Genomic DNA, 27,821 nt, shown 5'->3' on the forward strand with positions numbered 1-27,821 from the left:
GACAGCGAGTGCCCCAAATATTTCAAGTTCTGCAGCTTTGTAAAAGGTAAAGAATCTATAACGTGGGTCATACACATCAGTATACGCAAAGTAGTTGAACATCAAAGGACATTTCTGTTGGTACCATGATACTTTCTATGCATATTCAAGATCTGATAGTTAATCTGGCTAAACTAACAGTACAATAGTTATGCAAATAAAATGTAAAATTATAAAAAATATATTAAATATTTTTCATATGTAAAGTCTGCATTTTAAATGGAAGAAAACATCCTTTTTCTGAAGCCAAAAATATTTTGTCAGTTTGTGCTTATACAGATATGTCCTCTCATTTCTTTGGTTCTTTAGGAAAAAAGATGGTGAGGGCAAGCTACGAATGGGTGGTGATTTTCTTTCTGGGGCAATTAAAGCTTTTAATGCTGTTAATATTTGTGCTTTAAATAAATTGGATATTGATCAACTCTTAGGGGTAGCATTTCCTTGATAAACACACTTGATAATGACCACTTCAAAGACTGACAACATGATATTGCTGTGAGCATAATTTCTTTCATGTTTTGTTCCATATTATACAGCTAAAGTTTTAAAATCATGACTACAAAGCACAGGTAATTTTAAAAAGTGTTAAGGAGGCGATACGCTTACTACATTGTCGCCTGTGTTTTTCTAGAAAATAGTTTATATTAAATTTAGTCTTCTGAAGCTCAAGAAATGGTGAGGTGAGGCACATATGCACCCCAGATTTTGTCATCATAAATTACCCCAGTAAACACACCAACAGTGTGTCTTTGAGTGGTACTGTAAAGGAACTGCACTTCTCTTTCAACAGTCGAACCTTTCAGCCTGCTGTGATATGAAAGTGATGAAGGAGGGCGTTCAGGGTTTCTCATCTGGCACAAAACAATTCTGTCAAATCATTCAGAATAGTAATTGGAGCCTTACTGGGCTAATCCATTTCTTCCTCCATTATCCAGTACAACTATGTCTATAAAAGATGACTATATTTGAAGCGTGTGTAGATAACTCCTGTTATCTACTCCCAGCTCTGGTGGAATTCTGCCATTGTTTTCATGGGCTTTCACTAGAAGTGTTCATATCCCTCTCCACCTTAAGGCGGGGAAAAATATCAGAAAAAAATGTCAGAAGTCTGGTGTTGCCTTGTAGTGGCTTAACCCCTTTCAGATTATGAATTTCAATTTTTTCATTAAATTGTGTGAGTTTTTATTGAAAAAAAAAAAAAAAGTGTTTCTTCCAGGAATTCATAATGATTTAGGCAGCTGTTTCTGTATAGGGCACTCTTTTAATCTGGGGCAAGGTAAAAAGCAAAACAAATAAACAAACGAAAAAAAAACACTGCAGAGTTTTTAGGTGCTGCTATCTTCCACTGGGAGAGTAAGTGGGATTTGAGTCAGATTATCTGGATATTTCCCTCCCTCCTGCCCCCTCATTTTAAATAGTGCAAAGGATGCTTGCCTTCAATTTTAAATCAACTGTATCTGCAGCAGATTTGGGGTACTCTATTATTTTAGATCCTACCCTTGTGAAATGAAATGGCAAGAATGTGGCAGGCAGTATTAGCACAGATCTGTAACTGAGCTTCAATTAGCATGCTTTTTGTTTGTGCTGTTTTATGACAGTATTAAGAAATCTGCATCTTTGGTATTAATGGCCGAAATGGGCTGGACATACCATAATTGAAAATCAGATGGAGTAAATCAGGATTCAGTGTATGATTGTCTTGTTAGACTTGGCAGATTTATTTTTACAGTTTTAGATCACAGATTGGCTTTGCAGATTTATTCCATATATAAATAATTATTAAATTAATATAAATAAATAAATATAAATAAATAAATAAATATTTCGGCTGGGAAAAAAATCAATACTATTACCAATGGTTTTAATACCCATGACTAATTTGAGTAAAGTCTTGCTTTTTCTTGGCTTGCGGTCAAAAAAATAATTAAAAAAAAAAAGCATTGAGAAAGGAAAAAAGAAAAATCTATTGTCTATGAATATGTGGATGTAATTATATTGGGTGCATTAACAGCCATGCTTGTATTGTACAAATGTTAGTATTTTAGAAATATCATTCATTGATTTTGAGATATGTCTTCACACTTCTGAACTGAGCCGTGAAAAATACCCAATAAGCCTCAGTGCAAACAAGATGAATGGGAAGATTCTAATTCCTAATAAGGGAAATTAAAACAGCTACTTTACAAAGAATATGTTACTCTTTTTCTTGATATAGTATGAAATTGTATTGGAATTTGTCAGTTCCTGTAACTGACTTCATATAACAGTTATATAAATGTTTTCATTGATTCAAGGAATGCTTGTGGACATGATTTCTTTTTTTTTTTTTTTTTCCCTTCTTCCCAAAAGAAAATACGTAAAATTTGGAAGTAAAAATAACTAGTAAACAAAATGGAGGTACAAGTGAAACAGAGAGGCTTTAAAAGTAAAGGGACAACTTGAAGAAGAATGCAATAACAATTCTTTCTTTTTTTTTTTTTCAGACAATATTTTCCAAGTAGGTGAGTCTGAGTAGTATTCAGTGTAGAACAAAAACCGTTATGACACAGATTGAGGCATTTCTTAAATATAGAAATAACATTAAAAACAGCAAATAGGAATAAAATCAATAATAGCAAATTGAAAAATAATCTACATGAAGGAAAAGTGCAGAAAAAGCCTATTTTTCTGGATCAGATTTTTCAAAGAAAAAGAACATGTAGAATCATTCTAGCACACTTTTATTCTCTGAACATCAGTATAAGCAGTTCCAAAACATATATTCAAATGGAGGCAAGTGTGTGCATACCTAAATATCTCTATATCAACAGACTTCTGTTTTAATAGCAACCTTGTAAGCAGTATGTCTAGTTTCCCTCCGAGGTCTGGGCTGGTATAAGTTAATTTAATAAAATACCTGATAAATGCTGAAAAGTACATTTTTTCATTTTTTCCTGAGCCTCCAGTAAGCTTGTCATGTAAATGACATGCAACAGGTTTCCTCTATTGGAAATTTCTTTAACATCAAAACCTTTCATCCACTTTACAGATAAATATCATTCTATTAATAATAAATAGTTAAATAGTAATAGATAAATAGTTAAAATCTTCGCACACATGGTCTTCCTGAATATTCCTAAACAGTTCAGATTTAAATGAATTGAAAGACTTATGTCACTTTAATGTAAAATAGACACAATTTTCTTATCCACAAAATCAATGTACTGGCCACCAGCCCAATGTAACCTCATTTACTGTAACCCTTTGAGCCTGATCCGTCAGCCAATTGTTGCATGAATTATAAACTCCTTCCATCGTGGAACTCTTCTGCAGTTTAGTGTTTCCCAAATATATGTAATGCCATACCTGAAAGAATATAATTCAACCTAATAGATTAAGTACTTTTTTGGATTTAAATTCAAAGCAAGAATTGTTCCAGTTCAGAACAAAACCAAAGGCCAGATTTCAACTCTAGTCCTTAGTAAGTTGGTGTTTTCTAACCTTGCACAGCTCTTACTGTGTGTGTCTGCCTATAATGCATTAGTGTATTTCTTAGCATTAGAATTTCATAAGTGAACTGGAGTATCATAAAATCATAGAAAAAAATAGATTGTGAGGGTTTTCTCAAGGTTATCCCAAGGTCATGTTCGAATCAGGGCTACCTTAAAAGTTGGATCAGGTTGCTCACGGCCTGATCCAGACAAATTTGAAAATCTCTGAAGATGAAGATTCCACATCCTCTATGGCAGCCCCAATACTTAATTGCATGTGGAGTGAAATTTCTTTCTTCTTTGACCTAGTTGGAATTCCTCTTTCTGTTACCACTGATTGCCATGCTTTTCATTTTGCTATTTCATTTGCCATGCATCTTTGAGGAAGATCTGCCTGGTTCACCCTAATGTTCCCATTTAGATAGCTGCAGTGGTATCAGCACCAAAGGCTTTTCTTGTTTTCTTTTTTTTTTTCTTTTTCTTTTTTCTTTTTCTTTTTCCTTTTTCTTCTACCAAACTGCCAACTTCAGCTGGCTTCCATATTTTTCGTTTGCAGAGCTTAAACTATTTAAGGGTCAGGAGTTTCTATCTCTTTTATGTGAACTCCATGAGATTTCTCCAGCACGTCAAAGTCCCTCTGAATGGCAGACATCTCCTCTATTGTAGCAGCTCCCAAAATTTGGTGTTCCATTTCTTCATCTGGATAGTTGATGGGGAAGTTAACATGCATTATTCTCTTCAGTTTTTAAGGGGTAAAATTTATATGTCCAAATAAAAATCTGTCTTGCAAGATTCAGCAATTCTTTTCAGTAAAACATGAAAAACAGTAGGAGCAAAAGTTTAACTCTCCACCAAAAAACAAAATTACATCCTTTGTAATGGCTGCAACTATTTCCTTGTAACATTTCTCTCGCATTCCTGTTACTAGGATTTTGCCATTTTAAGGCATTGGTATTTCTATCTCTAGGTTACACCCTGGAGTGTGAGTGATAAAGAGTCTTTTTCTCTCTCAAAATTCTGGTAGTTGGCTATTGGCAGGGGGACTTTTTGTTCCTCTGCTGCCCTGCGACTTGAAATTCGAGTGATGGGGCATGGCTTTTTTCACTTCACTTGTGCAGTGGGTGTAAGCAAGAGTATTGTTTCTTCCAAATAGTTAATTTTTGAAACTGGAAGCTGAGTTTTGAATCTTCCAAGTGTGTCTTTGAATCTTGTAAGTGTGTGCAGTCATGCATGGTTGGGTAGAGATTGCTGTGACATGCTTCTTATCACCCACTTAAATGTGTATGTATTTTGCACGCAGCTGCTGCTATCAAATTGTATGCTGCTTCTCTGGATTTTGCCATTTGTTTGAGAAGCCTGTTTCAGTTACGTTTCAAGGCTGAACTAATCTCCTGCAAAGACCCTTCTACCACCTTCAGCATTTTAGGACTGCAAATAATACCTTGCTTTCAGACCTCTGAAGATTTATGCTTGTCCTCTCAGGAACTAACAGGGCAGCATTCCACCAGAGCCTTGTTTTTTTCCTGAATCACACAGATCTAATGAAAATGCTTTATACAAACTCAGCATTTTCTGTTTATTCATAGTATTTTCTTTGGACTCTATTATTGTAGGTAGGTCACAAATCAGACTTTTATGTCTGTTTAAAAAGTATGCAACTCTTTAGACAGTATTAAAAACCCACAGAAATGATGTATGGTGTGGCACGTGGAAAAAAGCTCATGAAGTTTGGATTCCTGAGTTTTTCTAACTTTTCCACCATTTGAGTACTTTTGTTTCAGTTCTTTCAATGAACAGTTAAGAGGCTGCAGTCACCTGCAGTACTGCAAGGTGCTTTTGAGAAATATACCGGAAACCTATCGAAAAGTTCTGGAATTGTCTGCCTTTATAGTGTATCTTGTATAATTTATCGGAACTTTTAATATATTCCTTAGATTTACTTACTTACTTAAAAAAAAAATGGTGGAAAATATTCACTATTGGTTTAGGAAAATTACAAGAATGAAATTTAAGAATAAGTCCCAACTACTTGCGCATATAACCCTTACTTCTCCACTGGATGCCTGGCGTCTTTTCTCCCTCTTTCCCTGAGGTTCCTAGATAAGCAGCAAGCATTTAAATAAATAGGTGACCATGTCTGCTGTAGAGGAGGCTATGCACAGCCTAGAAATGTTTTGGTTCCTCTCACCAGGTGCGCTTTCAGTGTAGAATATTGCTGTTAGATCTTACTGGCCTTTTATTAATGTAAAAGTTGTTAATTCTATTTAGTTCTAACTATTTATTTGAGTAGCCTCTCCTTTCTGTTTTTCCACTTAACTAGCAGTCCTCCTGTCAAGATAACCCTATTTTCAACGTCAAGCATTTAGTATAAAGATCAATTCAAGTTCTTCTGGAGAAAAACACTGTAGAATTCTGTTCTGCAGTTGGCTAGGAGATAACTTTGATATGGATGGGTCTTACATTTGGCCATGCAGCAGCTGGCTTTTTCCACTTTGAAAACTGAGTATGTGACTGCCTTGATAGATCTCGCTTTTAATTCCCTGGGAATTTCTCTTTCAACTTGGTGAGAGGCTAAAGTTCCCCCAAAGGTCTCTGACTTTCTTTCATTGCAGCTATTGAAGTGTAGGATAATTGGCACAGAGATACTTTTTCCAGTGGCTGCTTGGTTTTCTTTCATGTCTGATAAATATTATTACAACACTTATTTCTGCTCGTTTCTCATAGCTTTAGGAGGCTTAGATACCTGTTCTTAGGAAACCGTGCAATTTTGGCACAGGCTATAAACATTAGCTCTTCACGGATATAATGCAGGTAATTGCTGTGTTCAGCACCTAACATATGACAGTACAAAACCCATTAATTAAGAAATGATACTTCAGAAAGCGGTAATTTTAACCAACAACACCAGAGTTACTTCCAAGGTGATTCTGTAGTAATATCCTTCTGCAGCTGCTGGTTGATGACCTTATTTTCTTTTCAATGCTCTTTCTGAAGTTATTTCTACTACTTCCCTTCTCAAAGCATATAATGGAAAACGAGTTCTAACCTCTTGCTGCTCTGATCATCTTGCCTTCTGATCACAGAATCGCTTTTTATACCGAATTTTGCCATGCTTAACTGCATAAAGAAAAACGTGACTTTTCTAAAATGTTCTAAAATCCATGCAGAGCAGAATGCAAAAGAATATGTGTGACCCTGTTGTACTGTATAGCTGCAGAAAAAAAAAAAAAAAAAGGAAGAAAAAAAAGTTCAATTTTTAAAACTGAGAACAAATTAGCAGCCAAAACAAGCAGTTGGAAAGAGTTTCTGGGATTTGATTCAGTGTAATACCTTGCATGTGAGCCAGTGCATGGATTGGGATTTCACCATGCTAAATATGATGGAATAAAAGATGGTCTCTACCCTTTGTATCTTACCAAGAAGTCTCAAATGAATAGCAGTAAGGGAGCAATCCACAAAAGCAGTGGGACAAGCTTTCAGTTGCTTGTCTCAGCTATATTGTGCCACAGATGCAGAAATGTCCTGTAGGCACCTGCTGTGGCAAGTCCTGTACCATGTTCCCAGGACCACGGGGGGCTGAGGAATGCAGTGGAAAGGCTTTTGCTTGCTCGGAATCATGTCATGAATCATCAGGTGAGACCTGATCCATCCAGGTTTATCAGCTTCAGCTCAGTGATGACCTTAGCATACCTGAGTGTATTTGTGTACATATTATATACATATATGTGCAAACATGTATACATACCACATTTATGGGAAAAGCAAACTTTTGGAAAGATGGAAAAAGCTTTTAAGCAAAAGGCTTCTTAATCTGCTGAAGGGCTTCTCTACCTGAAGGCTTTTTTTTTTTTTTTCCTTGCCACATAGCATGGTGTAATAAAAAATATTGCTTTTCTTTAGACCATGTGGATTCCCAGACAATCTTGGCTATGACAATGTTACTTTCACAACATGTGTTTGGTCCGAAGAGCAACCTACAGGGAAACCAGATTAATTCACTTTGGATTTCATTTTCCTAATGGAAAATACTCCGCTTACTGTTAAAATAAAAACCGTAATACATAGTCTGATAATATAAGGCTGTTTTGCTTTATCCTGCTATCTTTTTTGTTTGTTTGTTTTGTATAACAAACCTGGCAAGGCTTCTTCAGGAAAAGAATAGTTCTCCAGTGGCGTTGAACTGGCTTGGTGACTATGTGAATGCTTTTACAACTGTTAAAATAAGGCTACACAACGCTTAAGCCTCTTTGAAGAGTTGTTGTTTTGTCTCTGACTATCAGTGTATGTTCAGTCTGGGAAAAGGAGAGATATCACTTGGGTTTAGTCTTGTATCTTCTCTTGCTTTGCCTGCCTGCCCCTTGACCTGGCACCTCACCCACTTGGAGCTGAGGAATGTTGCATCCCTGAAAAATCATCTCCCCCTGCCTCCCCCCCTTTTCTTTTTTCTTCTTTTTTCCTGATTTGTAGTCTCTGCTAAGAAAGCAGATGGGGAAGATGAACAAATTTGCTCTGTAGTATGCAAGTGAGAAGAAAGATGGTAAATCTTTGGGTCAGGCATTGGGGTAAATTTAAGGAAAGTGAGTTAGTGACTGGGCTGATATATTTACATTGAAATCATATGTGTAACTGTCCCCTTCAGGAAAGGAGAGTTGTATTGTGAACCAGGCATCTAAAACAGAATTCAAAGCAGAGGTGTTATTACTGCTTCTCTATTCATCTCTCTCGGTTTGTTTTAAGTTACTTGAGTAAAATTGCTTAGTAAATCCTGCTAATTTGTGCTTGTAATGAAATTAGTACTCTTGCAGTATTCTGTATGTGTGTGTATATATGCATGTTGACTCGTGTAAGGATTCTCTACTGTGTAACTCAAGGTATAAGTCCAAATTAAAAAAAAAATAGTGTGTAGTAATGGCTATTGTGTTACTGTTTTCAATTATTATCAATGTCTCAATGATTTTTCTATTTGACTGAAACTTTTTTTTTTCCAAAAATTTTCACCACATAGAATTTATGGTAGAAGAAAAAGCAGTATGAAGAGTAGAGGGTAATTCTGCCTTCTTCCCCGCCTTCCCCCAACCCCACCCTAGACCATGCTCTTTCATGGCCTTTCTTTGTAATGTGTGTGAGCTTGTGTGCCTTCATCCATGGAAGTGTCTGTGAAGGGTGACCTGGGCACCATTTCACTGATGACATGTTTCAGAAGGTTTGTTCTGCTGCGGTTCAGCATCTGTCAGTCTATACCAAAATTGTTGCTTTCTTTTTATTTCCAACTTAAGCATCTATATTGTTCCATTTAACATTTAAGTTGTGAGAGTATGAAGAGTACAAAATGTGTGACTAATTGGGTAATTAAAATCAAGGCTGCCTACATAACATTAGTTCTTCCTTGTTAAGTGTGTGCCTCACATGGCCAAATTTCTATCTCAGTTACATAGATGCAGTTCCACTTATTTCAGTATGAACACCTGTGTTATTGAGAGCCAAACTTTGTCCACAGTATTTAGTTACATGACATTTTTTCCTCTGAAGAGATCCCGAACAGATCAGTGTGCATGACAGATAGCATTCAGTGAATGAGGCAGCTGCTTAATTTTTGTCATTGCTGTTCTCTGCACAGTCTCTCTGAAACCCTGCATGTTGCAGATTCTTCCAGTAATAAAAACTGCATGCTTTTCTGGTAGTCCTTTTTGACATATTTGAAACTCTCACAGATCTGAATTAACTTACTGGGAATTATTACCCCCATTTACTGGATGAGGAATCGAGACCCAATGACCTTCCCAAATCAGGAAGGAAATCTACATCAGAACCAATAATTGGGATTTAAGAGCAGTCTAGCCTGCTTTATTCACTTCAAATCTGACCTTTTTTCTGTGATCTTGTCATGAGTTCATCTCATGCCATCTCCTGCCACTCGGATCCAGAAAACTAATTTCACTTGTTTTGTAGCAAGGAATAAGACTGGAATCCTGAAGAAGCAAGTTGTATCTGATGATGTAATCTGGTTGTGTTAATCCTGTGCATCACTCAGACTCTCAGACTTGACAAAGTTTTATTTTTTTCTAGCATTTCTGTCTCTCTCTTTTTTTTTTTTTTTTGGCTGGGGCATGGGAGGGTGGGTTAGAACTTGACTGAAGGACTTCTATGGGTGTAGGACTATAATAAATAATGCATGTAGCTGTAATAAACAATACGTGAATGATTTAACAAGTTCATGGTTTTATTTTTATTTTTCTTTTTGCATACAAATATAATACTCTGACTTCCAAAATTCCATGAGTTTGTTGGCCAAGAAAATGATTTAGTAAACTGAAGGAGATAGAGCATGGTTCTAATAAATATATCATTAATGGTTAATATTCTTGTTAAGAGTTGTGTTTCTATAGTAACTGCTGCAGATTCCCACTTCTAGCATTTGGAATAGTACCAAAGTGAATTTAACACTGATGCTGGGAGGGACAAATCCTATGAGAGCTGCAATAGATCCCTGCTAGCAGCATGCTTTATTTGGTATCGAGATGTATGAACAACACAGTTCAGTAACCATAGATGGTGTTTAAAAACTAGTTCTCCCTACCATTTATTCTAATGCTCGGCATGCATTTGCTTTTTTCCTTCTATACAAAGACTAGGCCTCCTTTGAATCTTATAGCAAAGGCACACAAAATGCTTAGGTATGCTTAGGAATTGATGTTGAAACGTGTGTGTGTGTGTATGCTACTAATTTTAAAATGACTGTGAAGAGATTCACCCTGCATGATTTTTCACTAATAAAGAGGGGAGTCAGCAAATGTTTATTGCTCAAACTTCAAAATATAGCTTAGGTGAGCTTTAAAGGGTCTTCTTGTCTTACCTCATACTAGCCTTTTGTTTCTTCTCTGGAACATAGTGAAGGGAGATTTCTCTTCAGCTTATAGAAGTGTGTATAGTCAGATAAAGTGGAGACAATTTCAGTGGCTATATATTGTTTCAGTGTGATTGCATCTATTTTTGTTTGTTACTTGAACTGAGACTGCACCCAGCAAACTCATGATCAAGTGAAGGCTGAAACTCTTAAGGGAAGGGAAAAAGACTTCAGAGAAGAGATATCTTCCTTTTACCAACCCCCGTTTGGCTGCTGGTATAAATCTGAGAGAAACAGAACTTTGTTTTTGCAAGTTTGTGGATATGCATGCGGTAAACACTTGGGGATGTTATAGAAATTTCCTTCTTGCTTTTTTTCTTTCCAGATGGATGAAATAAAAGGCAAAGACAGAGTGATTCTGGCTCTGGAGAAAGACCTTGGCATCCAGGCAGGCCATACACAGAAACTCCTCCTTCAGAAAGAAGCTTTGGATGAACAGCTTGTCCAAGTGAAGGAGGCAGAACGATACCACAGTAGCCCTAAGAGAGAGCTTCCTGCAGGAGTGGGGGATATCACTGAGCTGATGGGAAGCCCGGTAAGAAAATTGTATTCCCTTCAAATGTTGAGCATGGGACAATTACTGCCTGTGTATTCACATTGTTTTTGTGGCTACATTTAAAATACTAGAACTAATTCATGATAAATGGCCTTGCACTACATTGTGGTGTTTTGCTGATGGTTAGAAACTCCTTAGACCTCTTCAATTTCAAAAAATGTTGAAAAATAGGTGGATACAGAGCTTTTAGCTTGTGACCTAAAAGTGAGCTTCATCTATGAACCAACTAGTTTCCTGTGACTGAAAAGGAACTTTATCTAGAATCCCATTATTTTCATAGAGTTAGTTATTTCATAATTTTAGAATTATAAAATAGAAACTATAGTTTTCAAAACTGCCATGTGATTTTAATCCATGCGCTATGCATTAGATTTGTTCTACTGATAGTAAGAAATCTTGTGAGAAGTTACCAGTAATATATAAAATATTATTTATATCAACCTTTGTTTTTTTCTAAACTCTTAAATCTTTACATACATTTGGCAAGTAGATCCTTTTAATGTAAGATATCACGTAGCACTTCCACAGTATGTTATTGTTTAGTTTTTCTTTTAATTAAAATAAGTTTTCCAGATATTGATGTAAGAGTTGATTTTAGATTTACACAGTCTACTTGTTAAACCATGATATTAAATTTATGGGTAGTAAAGTATATTTTATAAGATAATTTTATATGTCTCTATGTTTTTGATATAAAGGAGCAGCATTTGGATGAACGAGATGTGCGGAGATTTCAGCTGAAAATCGCTGAACTGAATGCTGTAATAAGGAAGCTGGAAGACAGAAATACTCTCTTAGCGGATGAAAGAAATGAACTGGTAAATTAATTAGTAACAACACAGATGGTGACTGGGAGGGCATCTTTATGGTAAATGAATTAATGCTGGAAAGTCACTGTTATAAATAATTTACAAATTAGTCCTGCTTGGCCACAATCAATTATATCTAAAGGTAAGAGAGATTTCTATGGATATTCACTTTGTCACCATAGACATGGGTGGAATCCCTTTTGTTCCAGAGTAATAAAGCTTTATAAATTTATTTTGGGGCCCTCGTAACCAAATAGACTGGTAGCTTGCCTGTGGCACTGTGTAATAATGTTGTATAAAACATGCATAATCCACGCACTCAAATTACTATATTAATCTTTGAAATAGACAAAATTGACATTAGTTTTGTGACATGCTTATGCTAGCTAGGAGTTAAAAAGCTCTCATGTACTGGAGATGGCTAATCTGCCATCCCCTTTCTCAAGGGTAATCTCTTAAGTAGGTGAAATTGTCCTAGGAGAATGATAGTAACTCATGAAAGAATGGATATGACAGTAATTTAAGAATGAATTTTACTAGCCTGCATTGCTTCTTAATTGCTTTTAATGAGATTAATGGTAAAACTCCCATTGACTGCAATGGAAAGTGAGTTTTAACAATAAGAATTTTTATACATGTCCTGTTATAATGCTCTATTCCCAATGGCAGTAGAAAGGATTTCTCATTCTAATCAGGTGGAATTTTGCCCTCATGCAACCTGTGTATCTGACTGTAAAACAATGCTATTATTTATGGTGAGGGTAGAATTTCAATGCAATAAATTGAGTGGAGCACTGACATCTTCATAGTTGCTTTGACGTGCTTAGTTTTTCCTGTTGAGATTTGAGGGCTTTGCTTTATGATGAAAGGACTAAATTTAGTTGCAATATATTGATGATTATCCAAACTAATTTTTGAAATTTTCTCGTCCAAAATCTTGGCTGAATCTAGACTAGCAAAGTTAATTGAATCATACTAGAGTAAAATTGGATCAATTGAGAACGTAGTCATGTATTAAAAAAAAAAAAAAAAAATCTATTCCATTTTAAATAGCTATATAGTCTAAACTGCCTTTTCATATGACAAAATTGATTCCTCGTTAATTATTTTATTTTATTGGGGGTAAGGAGAGCATGCTTTTTAACCTGGGTGCTATTAGCTGTTTTCACTACTTTGCCTAGATGCTGAGTGGTGTGGTTTTTCATTTTCTTTTTCTTCCACTTTTACCAGTACAGTTACTTTCTCTACTCTGTACTCACAAGAACATCATGCTTTCTTTCAAGGTTGCATTATATAAAGACAAGATTATTCAGCCTCCTAATCCTTTCTGTGGACATAAGTCATTCAAAACATCCCCGAAGAATGCTAAAGTACTGCAACATCTTTACTGCAGTGTCCCTCTTAATGGAAGGCATGTATGACTCAGTCAAATGCTGAGGTTTCAGAAATGCATTTTGGAAATCATATGGAAGAGGTTTTGTCATATTTCAAGACAATAGTACATAAACCTAGTAATATCAGTAAGCTGTTGTGATTAAGTACTGTAAAAATCATTTTCTTCTGAGAATGAGACAGAAAACCAAATATTCATAGAAATTAGCTCAGGACAGATTATCTTTTTCTCATTTCTGGTTAAAACTCAGAAAATTGAAAAATCTTTTTATTGGGCAAAAAATATAGAAAAGGACTCAAGGATTAATAAAATAGCAGAATACTGAATGCATACAAATACAAGAAAGGGCAGTAATTTGCTTCACATAATTGTCTAACATCACAAGACCACAGGAGCAAAATTGAGCAGCTTGGAAATGTCAGCAGAATGCTGAGATTGAATCTGTGCCCTCTGGCTGACTCTCTCATTGCTCTAATTACACATTAAGTATATGGGTTTTTTTAAAGTAAAGGAGGAAGAGTTTACTAAGGGATAGTTGAGTTGGTAAAAGATTGCTACCCTAGACATAATTGCTCACAATAAGTTTGTATGCAACAAGATTAGCTTATCAAGAAATCAGTTTTATAGATAATCGTAAGCATTTTCCAGGAGCAATATAGGGACCAGAGCTATTTCTTATTTGTTTGGACTCCTTTAGTTCTTAGTTTAGCAATAGCCTATCAGATGCCACTTAACAAAAGAACTAAACTTTCTGAATGAAGGAAAAAAGGCAAGAGAAAACCCACAAATTTCTTCTTTCCTGCAATTACAAACTAAAGCACAGCTTACTTTGTTCCTTGCCATTTACAGCTGAAACGTTCTCGAGAGACAGAAAGTCAGCTGAAGCCTTTGGTTGAAAAAAACAAGAGGATGAGCAAAAAAAATGATGATATGATGCAGTGCATCCAGAGAATGGAAGAAAAAATAAAAAATCTTTCCAGGGAAAATATAGAATTGGTAAGTAATCATATCTAATGTCACGTTATGAGAACACAGTTGCTTCAAGGTGGAAGTGCTTGTGAGGCTTTTGCTCTGGTACAGACATTTCAGAGTCTCAACAGTAGGATGGTATGTCTGTCAAATTCAGCCAATGCACTTGAATACTCCTATTCTAAATTCAGTGACATATCTTTTGTGTCTTTGTGTTGTATCAATTCACACTGATTAAGGAAAAGGATCACAAATAGTTAAAAATGTGTTTGGAGGCTGTAAAAATTTATGACAAAATCAGCTTTAGTAATGCTGCTTTTTTGATTAAAAGTCAAAACTGAATTTAAATGCATGTGCCAATGGCTGTACCATTGTAGAATCTTGAGTTTGCTTGCCTCTAATTTTGTCCCTGACTGGTCTTTGATGCTGCCCTAAACTACCTTATGTGAAGTACTGACACTAAGGCACACAAAATGTATGATATTTTGTTGGTGAAAGAGGCCTTATGTTGTGGTGGAGGATGCAGTGATGAGTATGCAGAATTCTTGATTGCTACATCACATGTGAGGATGTTCCTACTGTTATGGGAAGACCCTTTAAAACATTCTTGTGTTTAATAACAGATTTTATTTTAATTTTGTAGAAAGAGAAGTTATCTGCACAACCAGCACTGAAGAGGCACACATCTTTAAATGATCTTAGTAGCACACGGGAGGAACAAGAAATTGAATTTCTTAGACTGCAAGTCAAAGAAAAACAGCATGTTATTGATGATCTCACAGTGGTAATACTTCTCACGTCTGGTACACGTATATGCATGCATACACATCTATAGGCAAACTGAAGATTTGAGAGCAATATTTTAACTCCAGTTGTAGTAGTGGCATATAAGTAGTTCTTCAGCATTGAAGGGTTCTTGTTATTTCCCAAGTGGTGAATGAATTCCTTTGGAATGTGTATAAATCTCTGGATCTTAAAGCACTTACCATTTATGGGCTGCTTGTGGAAAGAGTTGTATCAATCCATTCATCTTACTTACAAAACTGGCTGTCAACAGCTGAGGAACCTGGAGGAAAGGAAGCTTTCCAAAACTTAATGACGGAAATATGTTGGATATAGACCCTACTGTAAATCCAACCTCTCTCTTGATGTAGAAGTTCTCTTGAAAAAAAGGAACATGCAGAATGGCATTCATTTCACTTAACTGAGCTGCCCACACTAGCTGTATTTATAGCAAATAGAGAGAAATTTGCATGACTAATTTAACTAAAGGTAGCAGCGTATTTTGGTATTTGGCACAGCTGTTACCCTCTGTGAAGACTACTAAAGATGATGCTCAGAGATTTTTGCACTGTTTGGGACTCACTTTAGTTGTTCTAGATGTGTTTTGGACATTAGGATACACCATTCTGGTGCTGGAAGAGATTATTTATCATCTCTGAGAGATCCATGCCCTTCTGGAGCAGCACCTGGAACTCAGGCAGACTGTTCTAGAGGATCTCAGATTGGCACTACTGAAAGCTACATGATGATGAAACAAATTTAAGATCACTCTGTCTAAATAAAAGATTAAGCAATTGATTAGAACACTGAAAATAAAAATAGAAGATACAAAGTATAAAAAAAGAAGATATGTTATCGCTTGGTCTGGAATATTGTCTCTATTCTTGACAGTTCCCTTCAGATTTTGACCCAGGATTTCTCTCTGTAATTAGTGCCAATGTCTGTGTGCATTCTCCAGTGTCACAGTGTTGCAAGCAGTAGGATCTTTGCCAGATTCTAATGGAAGGTCTGATTCACAAAGGTTTGCTGCTTTACCTTCCAAATACAACTTTACAGGCAAGGTCTGTGTCACTACATTAAATTCCCAATATATGCAGATATAACTCAATTTATATTTCTTCGTGAAGTAGGTATGAAAGAACTCTACCCACTGCATCTCAGCCAGTAATTTGAGGAAATGTATCTTATCCTAACTTTAGTCAACTAGTATTAAATAGTTTTAAGTATGAAAATAAAATTAATAAACATTTTAAAATATGGTTTCATTGTTGCTTTATCTCCTATTTACAGATACATTTTCACGGGGAAAAATAAGTTAAATCATTAACTATGTTACTGCTTTGATTGGCGGTACAAACTAATTGATGCTTCACCTGCAATATGAATGCAGTGGAACTCTGCACTTCCATTGTGCTTTTTAGCTATTATTTCTGGTCCAAATCACACCTCAGGAGAATACAAATGTATCATAAATATTAAAAATGACCCACATGTCACATACCTGATTAATATAAAAGTCATCAGCTTAACTCCAGCTGAGACCAATGTGATACACAGACAAAAGAATGATAGTCTTAGGCAATAGTGTTGTCTGAATCGATTTACCTTGTCCTTTGAAGAGTATCTTTGATGCTCTTGAATCCCTATCAACTTGAGTTCTCTGATGACAGGATTTCCTGGTCAGGTCTTAACAGGAAAGCTGTCAAGATAAACTCAGATGCTTGCAAAACATGCTAGTGATTTAACAACGTTTTAAATTTTTTTATTTTTTAAATTGGCATTATTATTGTTCTGGTAGTTTGACGTGTGATTGAGACAGAAAGTAAATTGAGCAGTCTTCTTGCAAACAAAATTAGTAACAGTAAGGAGTGAGGGGTTTAGGAAGTGTTTGTTCATTCTTCAGTGGAGTGAAAGGAAAGAAAAGGAAAGACAGTGAGAAGACTAGCTAGTTTCTCCAATTATTTGAACACCTGCTTTTAATGCAGGAGACCTAGGTTAAATCAGGGACTGTGCTTTAACCAGGTCCCCGAGGAGGGAACATTCTTCTCCTGCAGTGTCTAAAATTCAGCTGTGTGGTTTCAAGTTTAGCTTTATATATTATGTTTTCCTACACCATGGAATATCTGTTTCAGTCTACCTCGGCAGTTGTTACTTTTCCTTATTTCAAAAGCCAGATGTATTAAAGGCGCAATAGTAAGTGTTGTGCTTTTCTGAATTATTTCTTACTTTCCAAAACTTCTTTCTTGGGACAATGTGCTGATAAAGATGAATTATTTTATTGTGATTTCTACTGGGTGCTTCTTATTTGTCTAGTTTCTGAGCTGAATGTACAACAAGTAACTCTGAATAGAAAAATACCATACAGTGAGCAATAACTGCTAGAGATGCACTTGCTACTGCTATCTCTCCTTTAAAAATAGAGGTGTTGCAAACAAAGATGCAGAGCTAACGAAAGAATTGGGAAAAAGGCAAGGAGATAAATCACCCACTTTTTTTTTTCTTTTTAATTTATGCTCTCCTTTGCATTTCTTACCTTGTCTTTCTCCTCTTCTGTGGAATTCAAGACAATATTCTTGCACTTCAGTGTTTCTCAACCCAGTGTTTTTCCAATTATAGCTGTATTATGACTTAATTAATTGTGATCTTATTCCAAGGCCACATTAGAAAAAAGACATGGGCTATTCTGAATATGCTTGATCTGAAGCAGTCTTTGTTTTGATGTACTAAGTTAAATGTAGGGCTAATTTCCCTTAATAAGAGAACACCTTTGGATTTTAGACTTTTGCCATACAAGGGTAAGTCACATGTAGCACTATCAAACTGTATGTCAGAGGATGCCTGATATGATTACTAAAGCTGGATTCATTTTTGGCTACCAAACAGCTTCTTCAGGATGGTGGAACGCTGGACTGAGAACGTTAATTCTGTTTCCATAGTGAGCTTCTTGGTAAAAGAGTCAAAAGAACTGTCAGAAATCTGTGCCCAATATTTAACGAAGCCTCTTCTTGCCAACTTCCAATCAAGCGTGTAAAGCATGTGGCTGAATGTTTGTTTGCTTAAAGAGATAAAACTGCAGTATCACGTGGTGTTACACCAACATGGTGTCATTCAAAAGATAAAGACATTGTGTTAGCTTTATCTCAGGCTTTAAGAAAATTGTAATATTTCTTTGTGTTCGACATAACTAAATAGAGATTCCAAAAGAAATCTTTACTAAAATGTTATCTTTCCTTCTAGGAAAGGGAACGGTTATTAAGGTCTAAAAAACAGAGGAGGAAAAGTCTGAAGCCTCCAAAGGTGAGCAAATCTTCATTTTCTGTGCTTTTTGATTGCTATGAACAACAGTAGTTTCAAATACTGAAGTTAGAACTCTATTTAATTGTTATCATTTAGAATGATAACATTTCATGTAATTCTCCTGTTTTCTCTAGTAAGGCCCTAGTAAGTTTTTTTTTGGATAATGTAGGAGCTGCTTCAGGAGTTTTGTACTGCACACAAGTTTGTTTTTAATACACAAAATAATTGCAGTTTTAGCCATTGTGGCTTAAATTCAAGTGTCTTGAGGCCTAATGATATAATGACTTGAAACAACCAATATTTTAGAGTGCAAATTCTCAGTCCTTTTTAAATACAGTATACCCCTTTAAAGCACTTGCACAAAGTTACTGCTTAATTACATTGAAAACTTTAACTCATGCTAAGGATGTTATTGAAATGATATTTATGTAGATATATAAATAGAAAAAAAAAGATATAACTATTTTTCTCTTGTAACTGTTTTGTCCTAGAGTGCAAAGAAAAAAATAGAACTAAGAAAAGGAAAGTTTTGTTTCTGAATGTACCTTCAGTGTTTATTGCAATATGTGTTTTAAGTAATTGCTAAATACTGGGTTTTTTTGTGAAGTTGAGCATGAGCAGCCTGGAGCATGTAAGGGGAGGAGAATGGGATAAGAGGGAGAAAATGGAAATGAAGAGAGGTTATTATCAAGTATATCATGGTTTAAGATGCATGCTTTTAGTATTTTTTTTTTGTTTTGTGTTGATGTGTTCTGCGTAGTATACTCCTGATGACCTCCAGGTGGTGCTTTTTTATTGCTCTGTGCTCTGTAATAGCTGTATTCTGAAATATTTCTCCTTTTCAGTTCTCTGTATTGGTGGTAATTCTTCAAATGATGCTTCTAATAATGATATGTCTTTGTCATACAAAAAAAAAAAAAGAAAAATTCAAATGCAATAATAAATTTTATACACCTTCTTCTTTTATATAATGTAAGGCTGATAGAGGCCAAATGTGTTTACAGCAAACCTTAACTGTTCTTTCTTTGTGTACTATACCTGGAAGTTTATGTATTGTGAGCAAGTTTAAAACAGGATTAAAAAAAAGAAAAGTTTGTACCTAATCTGACACCATATTTTTATTGTCTTCTGTAATTATTAGCCCTCCTCATATTTTAAATAAATTGCGTAGATCTTTTACTAAACTGCAAAGTTCCTAAATGAAAAAAAAATCTATGATTTGATAACTAATAGTGCTAATTTTCATAGGCTGAAAACACCCATAATTATTAATTTATGTATTAAAAATATCCTGGGTTGACAGAACTTCAGCTGACCTACACTCTGAACCCCTTCTCTTTACCTATTTTTCCTTGAGTGAGATGCTTCCTTAGTGATATCATCTTCTTTTCCTTATTGAACAGAACAAGAGTTGTACAACATGAAGGTTTGAGAAATGGGTTTGATTTCACTGAAAACTTTATTGCATTGCTATTCTTCATGTGGCAAGAATGCTGTATTCTGCAGAGTTTACAGCAAGAATTGTGTGCATATGAGCAACGGAGTTACTAGTGCTTTGCTTCTTATTTCCGTCCATGCTACCTGTTGAGGAAAAGCTTGAGCTTTTGCCAGCTGCTTCCTTCCTTTGCTCATCACTCTTCTGTACATGTATTTCTCTACATGGTGATCTGGCTGTCCTCCTCTAGACTTGTGAGCCCAACTGAGCACCCTGAGGACGTGACCCTGAGTTGTGAGACTGAGGCCTGAGCTAGAAAAATGAGGTAGACCTTGTTGTGGAAGACCTTCCCCTTGCTAAAGGTTCTTGGGAGGATTTTTAGGAACTAATGTGATATGTAGCAAGTCTTCATTCCTATCATAAAGCTTGTTTTTACTTACTTGCAATTTGAGAACATCCTATAATTTTCTCAGTGAAAGAGTTGGGTAGGGAAATGTCAATCGCTATTGTTGGTAGAGTGAGGGGCAACAAACAACATAACAATTAAAAGAGAAGGTTTTTAAGTTGGACTGGCGCTCTATGGACCTGGGTTGTGGGGGTATAAAATTCTCCACCTGACTTTTAAATAAGGGTGTAAATAGTCACTTGTGTGTGTTACAGAGGGGACAGTGATAGAGACTTCTGAAGAAAATGCAAGTGGAGGAACAGCTAGACAGAATGGGTCAATCTGGGAAAAGAGAAAAGGCAGATCTAGTTGAAAATTGGGTGCATTTTATGTTATATATACATACATATATGTGCAGATATGTAGTTTTTAAATGCGCTAATTCTTTAATGAAGGAAATAAGTCATCAATAATATATTTGTTAGGGTCCTATTACTTGCTATGTGTATTTGCTTGTATGTTATGTGTAATTTGGGTTATGATTACTATCAGCCCCTGTGTAAAGGCAGAACTGCAACTTCCTTCAAAATTATGCTTTGAAACTTTGCACAGCTAATCTGTTATATCTTAATATCAAATCGTCTAAGTAAATTTTCTTGTTTTTTGCCTTACTGTTTTAGATAGATTAGATAGATTTAGATTTTAGATTGTTATTTCTCACTCTAATTCTCTATAAAAATATATTGAGTTACAGCTAGGGTTGAGAATTTAACAAAAATTAGAACAACTATACTCCAAAACCTAAAAACAAAATTAAAAAAAGCATCCTCTCTTCCTCTCCCCCACCCTAACCCCCCCCCTTATGTTCAAATCAAAGACCCATCCTTTTTCTAATTGTGATAGGTACATTTTAAAATTTCATACCTTAATTTTAAAATATTTTTATTTTTTATTTTATTTTAATGATTGTTAAAAGCCAAAGAAATTTACATTTTTTGTTATTACATTATTTTAATATAGAGGCACTATAGCTTGACTCCAAAGCAAAATCCACATAGGCAGCTATATTGAAAAGGTATATTATACCATTTAAAATCTTCTCAAAGTTCATTGCAAAATGTGCTTTGTCTTAGTTGTGCCTGCCTAGCTCCCACTTAAAGGTTGGTTTAACAGGACTTTCAAAAGGTTATCTCAGGTCAGGAATTTCTCCATGTTTTCTTGACTCCTACATTTCATGGACAGGGAGTCAAAAGGGTTTGGAATACTTTAGTTAGGTTCTAAATCCAGAAAGATAAATCAAAATCCTCAAAGCTATGTAAACTTCCAGCACTTTTTATTTAAACAATCTATGTAGAATGGACTGCTCATCTGGATATATTGTTGGGATTGTACCATCTTCATCTTATATGGTTTTACAGCCCATCTCTGGAATCTAGTTGAAAATGGTAGAACTCATCAAACCAAATGCTTGATTAGATGTCATTAACATCACTGAGATACAGACATCTCTCTCTGGACAGAGTGGTAATGTTGTGATTGTTCTCCTCTGGAAGTAGATATCTAAATCGGCCATATGGGTTTTGTCCTGAAATTGCCTATTTCTCTCCATGGACTATAAATGCAGTCTAGGATGAGTTGCTTTATATAGAGACATGTACAGTGCAAGTGTGTTTCTGTCTATGATCTGCACAAGATTTTTATATCCTACAGATGATAACCTATATATAACAGTAAAAGAAACTATGGCTGTATCTGTCCTAACCAACCACTCAGAAGGAGAAATTACTGATGTAAATCTTTGGCTTTGCTTTTCTAAGTTTTGTTAAGTGTAAAATCATCTTTAACACTAGTTAATTATCAAGTTTGGCTGTTGGAGTTGGATCTATTTCCAGATCTGTGCCCCACTTTCTTTGACAAAGTGAAAAAGGAAATAACTGATGGGAACTGAGTTTCATGAATGTGGTCAGATAAGCTTACACTAGAAGGTGTAGGAAGTTTCGTTTTTTCTTTTAATAAACAGGTGCACGGGTGGAAGACTATGAGGGTGGTGAGGCATTGGAACAGGTTGCCCAGAGAAGCTGTGGATGCCCCATCCCTAGAAGTGTTGAAGTCCAGGTTGGATGGGGCTTTGAGCAACCTGGTCAGGTGGGAGGTGTCCTTGCCCATGGCAGAGAGCTGGAACTGGGTGGTCTTTAAGGTCCCTTCCAACTCAAACCGTTCTGTGGTTCTATTGCACTCATGTACTGTTGCAGCTTTTCCTGAATGGGTACGCTTACACTCCAGCTTCCTTAATTTTCACAGTACTCTGACTAAACAATGTCCAGTATATGGACATTTCTAAAATGAGTGTTTTCCTAACAGTGATTCCCGTTAGGTAGAACAGTACCCATGGCATACCTTTCTCGGTCTGTAAAACAGCTTGTGGGAATGATCTTTCAAACTAATCCAATAGCCTTTATAGCCCTGTTGTGTCTAAATAACATTAGTTCAGCTGAAAAGCTTTTGAAAGTACCAGGGATTTAATTATTTCTTCTTGCAATTAGGTATCTATGTTATTGCTGGAGCAGTGTAAGTGCACTAGGTTACTGTTGCTAGTGTAGGTTTAACTGAGCACTCATTTAATTACCAAGGGACATACAGGTCCATGGACGAGCACAGGCAACAAGCTCAGGTCACCCATGAGGAAAGGAGCAGCATAGTGGGATGGGGCTTTATAACCTCTGTGACTGCAAGTCACAGAGTGAATCTTCCTTTTGCTGTTCAAGGCATGCTTTTTTTTTTTTTTTCAAGTGCAATGAGTGTGTTTTTGTTTTTGTTTTCTTTGACTTTTTTGTTGTTGCTGTTGTTTTCTCCTCCCAGTTTTGGTAGTGAAATAACAAAGTCTGGAAACAGTGTATTTTTTTCTTTCTTTCCTTTATTTATTTATATATATTTTTTTTTAACACACGGAATGGAATAACAGTGATTGCCCAGTTTGTTTGGTAACTGCAGAACTCTGCAGATTTGTTTCTTTACTTAAACTTTAACAAATGAACTCTATTTGTGATAGTGGAAGGCCTGCATGCCAGTGTGATGGAGTTCATATTTCTTGTTTTATATTTTTCGTTTTTTATCTGCCTCTGTGCTTTGGTGTGCCTGTATTTTTCTGGCTGCCAAGAAATGACTTATAAGCATGAAGGTAAGAAGTTACTGAATAAGTTCATCTGATTGAATTACAAGGAAATTCATCCTGGATTATTTTTATCATGTTAGATTAATTTATTGAAAATGAAATATTTAACTATAAAGTTCCTCCTTTAGGAACAGAGAAATTAGATTATTTATATGTAAGTATATCCAGCCCAAATCATTAAAAATGGAGGTATGTTGAAATATGCATGTAATATGTTCTATATATTGATTTATAACAGTCTAAACTGTTATGTTTACTGAGCATTATACTTCAGTAGAAACCTTAATACTTGAGTTACAAAGGCCAAATGCACGATTTTACTTTAAAATTACTTGAAAGCATTGATACAAATTCATGTGAAAAATACTTGCTATCAAATACATGATAGTAGCCAGAGGAAATAGAATTTAAATCAAATTTTTAGTTACTGATATGACTATTTTCTCAGTTATGATTTAGAGGTAACAATAGAATGCACAAATCAATATAAAAGAATAATTTGTTGATTGGGAATGTTTCGAGAATGTTTGTGCCTCTTAAGAAAAGCTTGAATGAAACTTGAATGAAAACTGTATAGTTACAAAAATCCAGTGAGTATTGTACATGCTCACATATGCTTTACAAAAGCCATTGTGATCCAGCTCTTAAGCTATATGTGGATCTCCCTAGAAGTCACTGTATTTATTTATGCTTTTAATCAACAAACTTTGTATGACTCAGATGTCATCTTTTTTTTTTCTCTACAGCTGTTATCAGTTAATTCATTCTGATTTTGCTGTGAATCACTTCTTGCAGATAATTGCTTCAAATATTAGATGATCAACAATAAAACCAGCTATTTTGTAATTATGTCATGGAGAAATTCATACATGTATGATTAATACACAATGTTTAAATGCCTTATCTCTATTTCTGTGGAAAGTATCTTATCCACGAAATGATAAATATGCAGCTTCTCTGTAGAGGAATGAGGCATTAAAAAACAAATAAATGGTTCACTCGTAACTCCAATATTATAGCCATAGCATAGCATTTAACAGGTTTTGACTTTTAAATTTCTTTTAAGCTTAGGGATTTTTTAGTATCATAGTAAATACTAATTTTCTTGCATATTTCCCTTCCATCAAATAATCAAGTGTATTATTTATGAATATAGGCAAACATAAATATTTACATGCTAGTATCTTTTGTCAAATTGGTGACATTTCTTCTCAAGGATCTTCTCAAACCCTTACACATTTATGTAAAGTCAAAAAAACTGTTGTTTGGCTATTTTATTTATTTATTTATTTATTGAAACTCCTTGAAACAGTGCACAGGTGTGTGTGTGCATGGTTTAAGCAAGACGCATATTTAAGCTGAGTTATCTGCAAAAGTGCTTGTAGTTTGAGATATCGCAAAAAAACAAACAAATAAAAAAAAAGTAAGACTCGGTATACAAATGTGTTTAACTAGGAAGCTGCTGACCTTCATGCTACTGTATTATCTATGCCATATATGTGTGTATTATCTGTGCCATTGGCGTTTTTCTCTCCATCTTTTGAAGTCCCTTCTACTGGCCTTTTTAAAATCAAGTCTTGAGTTTTACTCCCTGTGTCAGCCCTCAAGCCTATACTTCATTTCAGACTTTCTTTGAACTTTGCTGTAGTGTGTTTATCATTTTCACGAGGCTGAGCAGTCTTGAAGTTTTAGGCATGAGCAGGGTCAGCCATTCTTCAGCCCTCTGAGTTGATTGTCCTTGGCTAGGGTCATCCAAAGCACAGTCCAAATATTCTGAACTGAATCCACAGACAAGCTAATACAGGTGGAAGAGCAGGATACAAAAGCATTGGAATAAAAGTCTGCATGCAGCTTTGTTTTGGGTTTACTCTCAGCATCTTTGAGTAAATGGTATCCACATTGAGAAATGAGGATGCAATCTTGGTGGGAGTCTCTTGGTTTTTGTTTGCCTGCTCTCTTCTTCCTTACGTCCATATCATCTGCTTTCATTTTTATGAAACTATATCTCTTCATTGGTCTGGAGTCATAAAGCAGTCTTGTGGCCTTCCTTATAACTTGAGTGCAGTCTATTTAGCCCCATTTTCAACTCCCAGTATCTACTTGTAGTACTACTGTTAGATGATTGTAGGCTGTAGCCAGTGTCCAGTGTGGGAGGAAAGCTGGATGGGCTTGGATCTCCCAAGGTCTAGTTTTTGTTCACCTCAGTTTTCTTGGTAAACCTTTGTTCTGATGAGAGAGGGGTCTGAAATGTTTGTAATTTGAATGTGAGAGAACAAATTATTTTTCTGGATAAGTATTTATCTTTCTAGAATACAGCTTAAATCTATTCCCTGTGTCCTTTGTTTTGTTGAGCGGGGAAGAATGGTGAACAAACTGGTGTAGAATGTGAATGTTGGAAGAAAGAATTAAATTATCCCAGGGAAGTGTTTGTCTTAAGACAGTTCTGCTAGGCTCACAGAGCTGGCAACGCAGTGCTTCCAAAATGACTGAGAGATCAGAAATGTGCCTTTATAGGGTTTTAGTACTAAAACTGCATTCCTTTTCTTTTCTTTTGAATATACCTGATAGTAATGCTAGTGGTCTATTAGCTTACAAAAGTAAGGTTGTTTTTTAAAGATTGTACAAAAGCTTTCTATGGTCTGTGCGGCATCATCTGTATCTGCATATCCATGGATGGATGTAGAACCATATTCAATTTGGAAAAAAATGTGACTTTTTTTTTCTGAGTGCATAATATCCTTTCAGAAGCTTTTAGTAAAACCAGTTAATTTGAAAATGCAGTCTGAATGAATTTTTTAAATTATTATGTGAAGGACGCATCTTAAGTAAAGCAATTAAATGTCTTAGGACAGGGCATTAAAGTTGTCTTCAGTAGCTTGAGTGGGATTTGCTGTAATGTGAAACAACTATGGAGCTGTTCAGTTAGGTGGGACTTGGTGGATTGTGATAACCTGGTGACCTGGACCGTGGGCTGCAGGCTGGACATGCAGTGCACAGTGTTATGTACGCAGGCACCAACTCACCCCTTTATTTTATGGTACCACTTCATTCAAGATAGGGAATTTTGGCTGTTGACTAGAGCTAAGCCAAAAGAATGTACCATACATTATGGAGCTTTATGCAAAAGTGGAGATAGTATTTTTCATACCTATAAGGAAGAATGGATAAAGTTAAGTAAGTCTAGAAGACTTCAGTAAAAGTAAATATTCAGAATTCATAATGAGATAGAGCAATATAGATAAAATAAAGCCTTTCAATACGTTGAAAGAAAATGACAGCTCACAATGCCACTCAGTTAGCCAGTTTGGCCTTGCTGAGATGTAAAATGATGTTCAGAAGTAATAACAACTAATTTATTTATTCTTTATCCTTTAGGCTTATTTAATGAAAAGGGCTATTAACTTCTCACGTACAACCTGTGGCTTGTAGTTTAAAAACAAACAAAACAAAACCAAAGCAAACAAAAAATACTGACATCAGAATCTGTGATTCAGCATCAAGCAGGGCCAAAAATAGAGACAGGTAGACATTTTTTTTCCTTCGTCTTCTTAGAGCCACTTCTCTCCACCAGCCTCTCTGTCAACAATGCTTCATAACCTGACTTAATTTTTCCAGCAACTTGTACCTTTATCTTAATTTCCTTGGTTCTTTGAATTTCTGGGGGTTACCAGAACACTTGTGTAGTGTAGAAAGTTAGACTCCTATTGCTTAATAATAGTTAACATTTGTTAATGGTATTTTGGAAGGAGCGATGCTTGAGAAACTTATTTCTCAGTTAAATGTTAAAACAGTATTTTGATTTTTTTGGACAGCAACATTTTCTATAGAAATTTTCTGCTTTCTAAGTATGTATTAGGAAACTGCTGGAAATGGCAGAAGGATTATTGCAATTGTGACATTTTATGTAAAATGTCACATTTGTTAGTACTAATATTATTCACTTTCTTTGGCTACAATTTTTCTCTAGTTGTCTACAAGCATGCATTACATTGTGCACAGTTTTTAAAATTTGTATTAAAATGCTGGGTTTTGTACTTTTTTTTTTTTGCTATTGGAGCAAACTTTTGAAAAAATTCAGAATGATGGTGTTGGAAAAATAAATGGAAAGGAATAATGCATACCTTTAAGTAGGATTTTGCAAAATAAATACTATAAATGGATCTCTTTTTTTTTTTTTAAGCAATATGAATGTCAAAGTTAATTCCACATAATTCTTTGGAGTATTTTTTTTTTTTTTTGGTACTACATCATATATGTTACATCCTGTTGGGTTACTTTCTTCTGTACAGATACTGCAGTCCTCCACTGTGAATCTTGAAATATTCAAGATCTGTATGATTTTGATAATTAGCTTTGGTCTTTGTGTTAAAGCCTTATTGTACTGGCAATTACCCAGTGCTATGTGCAATTTACTTCTTGAATCTACTTAAGCAAATGGTGCTGGAAAGTTAACTAATCCAATGGAATTCATAGAACAAGAGTTTACACAGGAACCATTTTTCTTCCTGAATACTAAAACAATGGTCAGAGAAGACCTTGGCTGCTGTTTACTGGGTCACTGGGGTTTTCTAACTCTTTTGCTAGTAACTAAGGAAAACTAACTTTTCAG

At 35.4% G+C, this 27,821-nt stretch overlaps 2 protein-coding genes across 12 annotated transcripts in view; both read left to right on the forward strand.

The window, feature by feature from the left end:
- Nucleotides 1-27,821, forward strand: part of JAKMIP1 (janus kinase and microtubule interacting protein 1) — a 154,778-nt gene that overhangs the window by 83,582 nt on the left and 43,375 nt on the right. For all 11 annotated transcript variants that reach the window (XM_048046323.2, XM_048046340.2, XM_048046290.2 and 8 more), the window contains 5 exons: nt 10,739-10,948; nt 11,668-11,787; nt 14,021-14,167; nt 14,784-14,924; nt 18,161-18,220. In XM_048046323.2, the coding sequence (XP_047902280.1) occupies nt 10,739-10,948; nt 11,668-11,787; nt 14,021-14,167; nt 14,784-14,924; nt 18,161-18,220 (678 nt within the window). The remainder of the gene's footprint in view (nt 1-10,738; nt 10,949-11,667; nt 11,788-14,020; nt 14,168-14,783; nt 14,925-18,160; nt 18,221-27,821) is intronic.
- Nucleotides 18,756-27,815, forward strand: LOC136790637 (uncharacterized). The gene has a single exon (XM_066995638.1). It carries the CDS (start codon nt 23,113-23,115, stop codon nt 23,245-23,247), a length of 135 nt encoding a protein of 44 aa, XP_066851739.1. The 5' UTR covers nt 18,756-23,112; the 3' UTR covers nt 23,248-27,815.

This window comes from Anser cygnoides, chromosome 4 (genome assembly GCF_040182565.1).
Source record: "Anser cygnoides isolate HZ-2024a breed goose chromosome 4, Taihu_goose_T2T_genome, whole genome shotgun sequence".
Taxonomy (NCBI): Eukaryota; Metazoa; Chordata; class Aves; order Anseriformes; family Anatidae; genus Anser; species Anser cygnoides.

Bases quoted from the DNA above. Each gene is read 5' to 3' on its own strand.
- LOC136790637 (XM_066995638.1), top strand. From the start codon at position 23,113: ATGGAGTTCATATTTCTTGTTTTATATTTTTCGTTTTTTATCTGCCTC.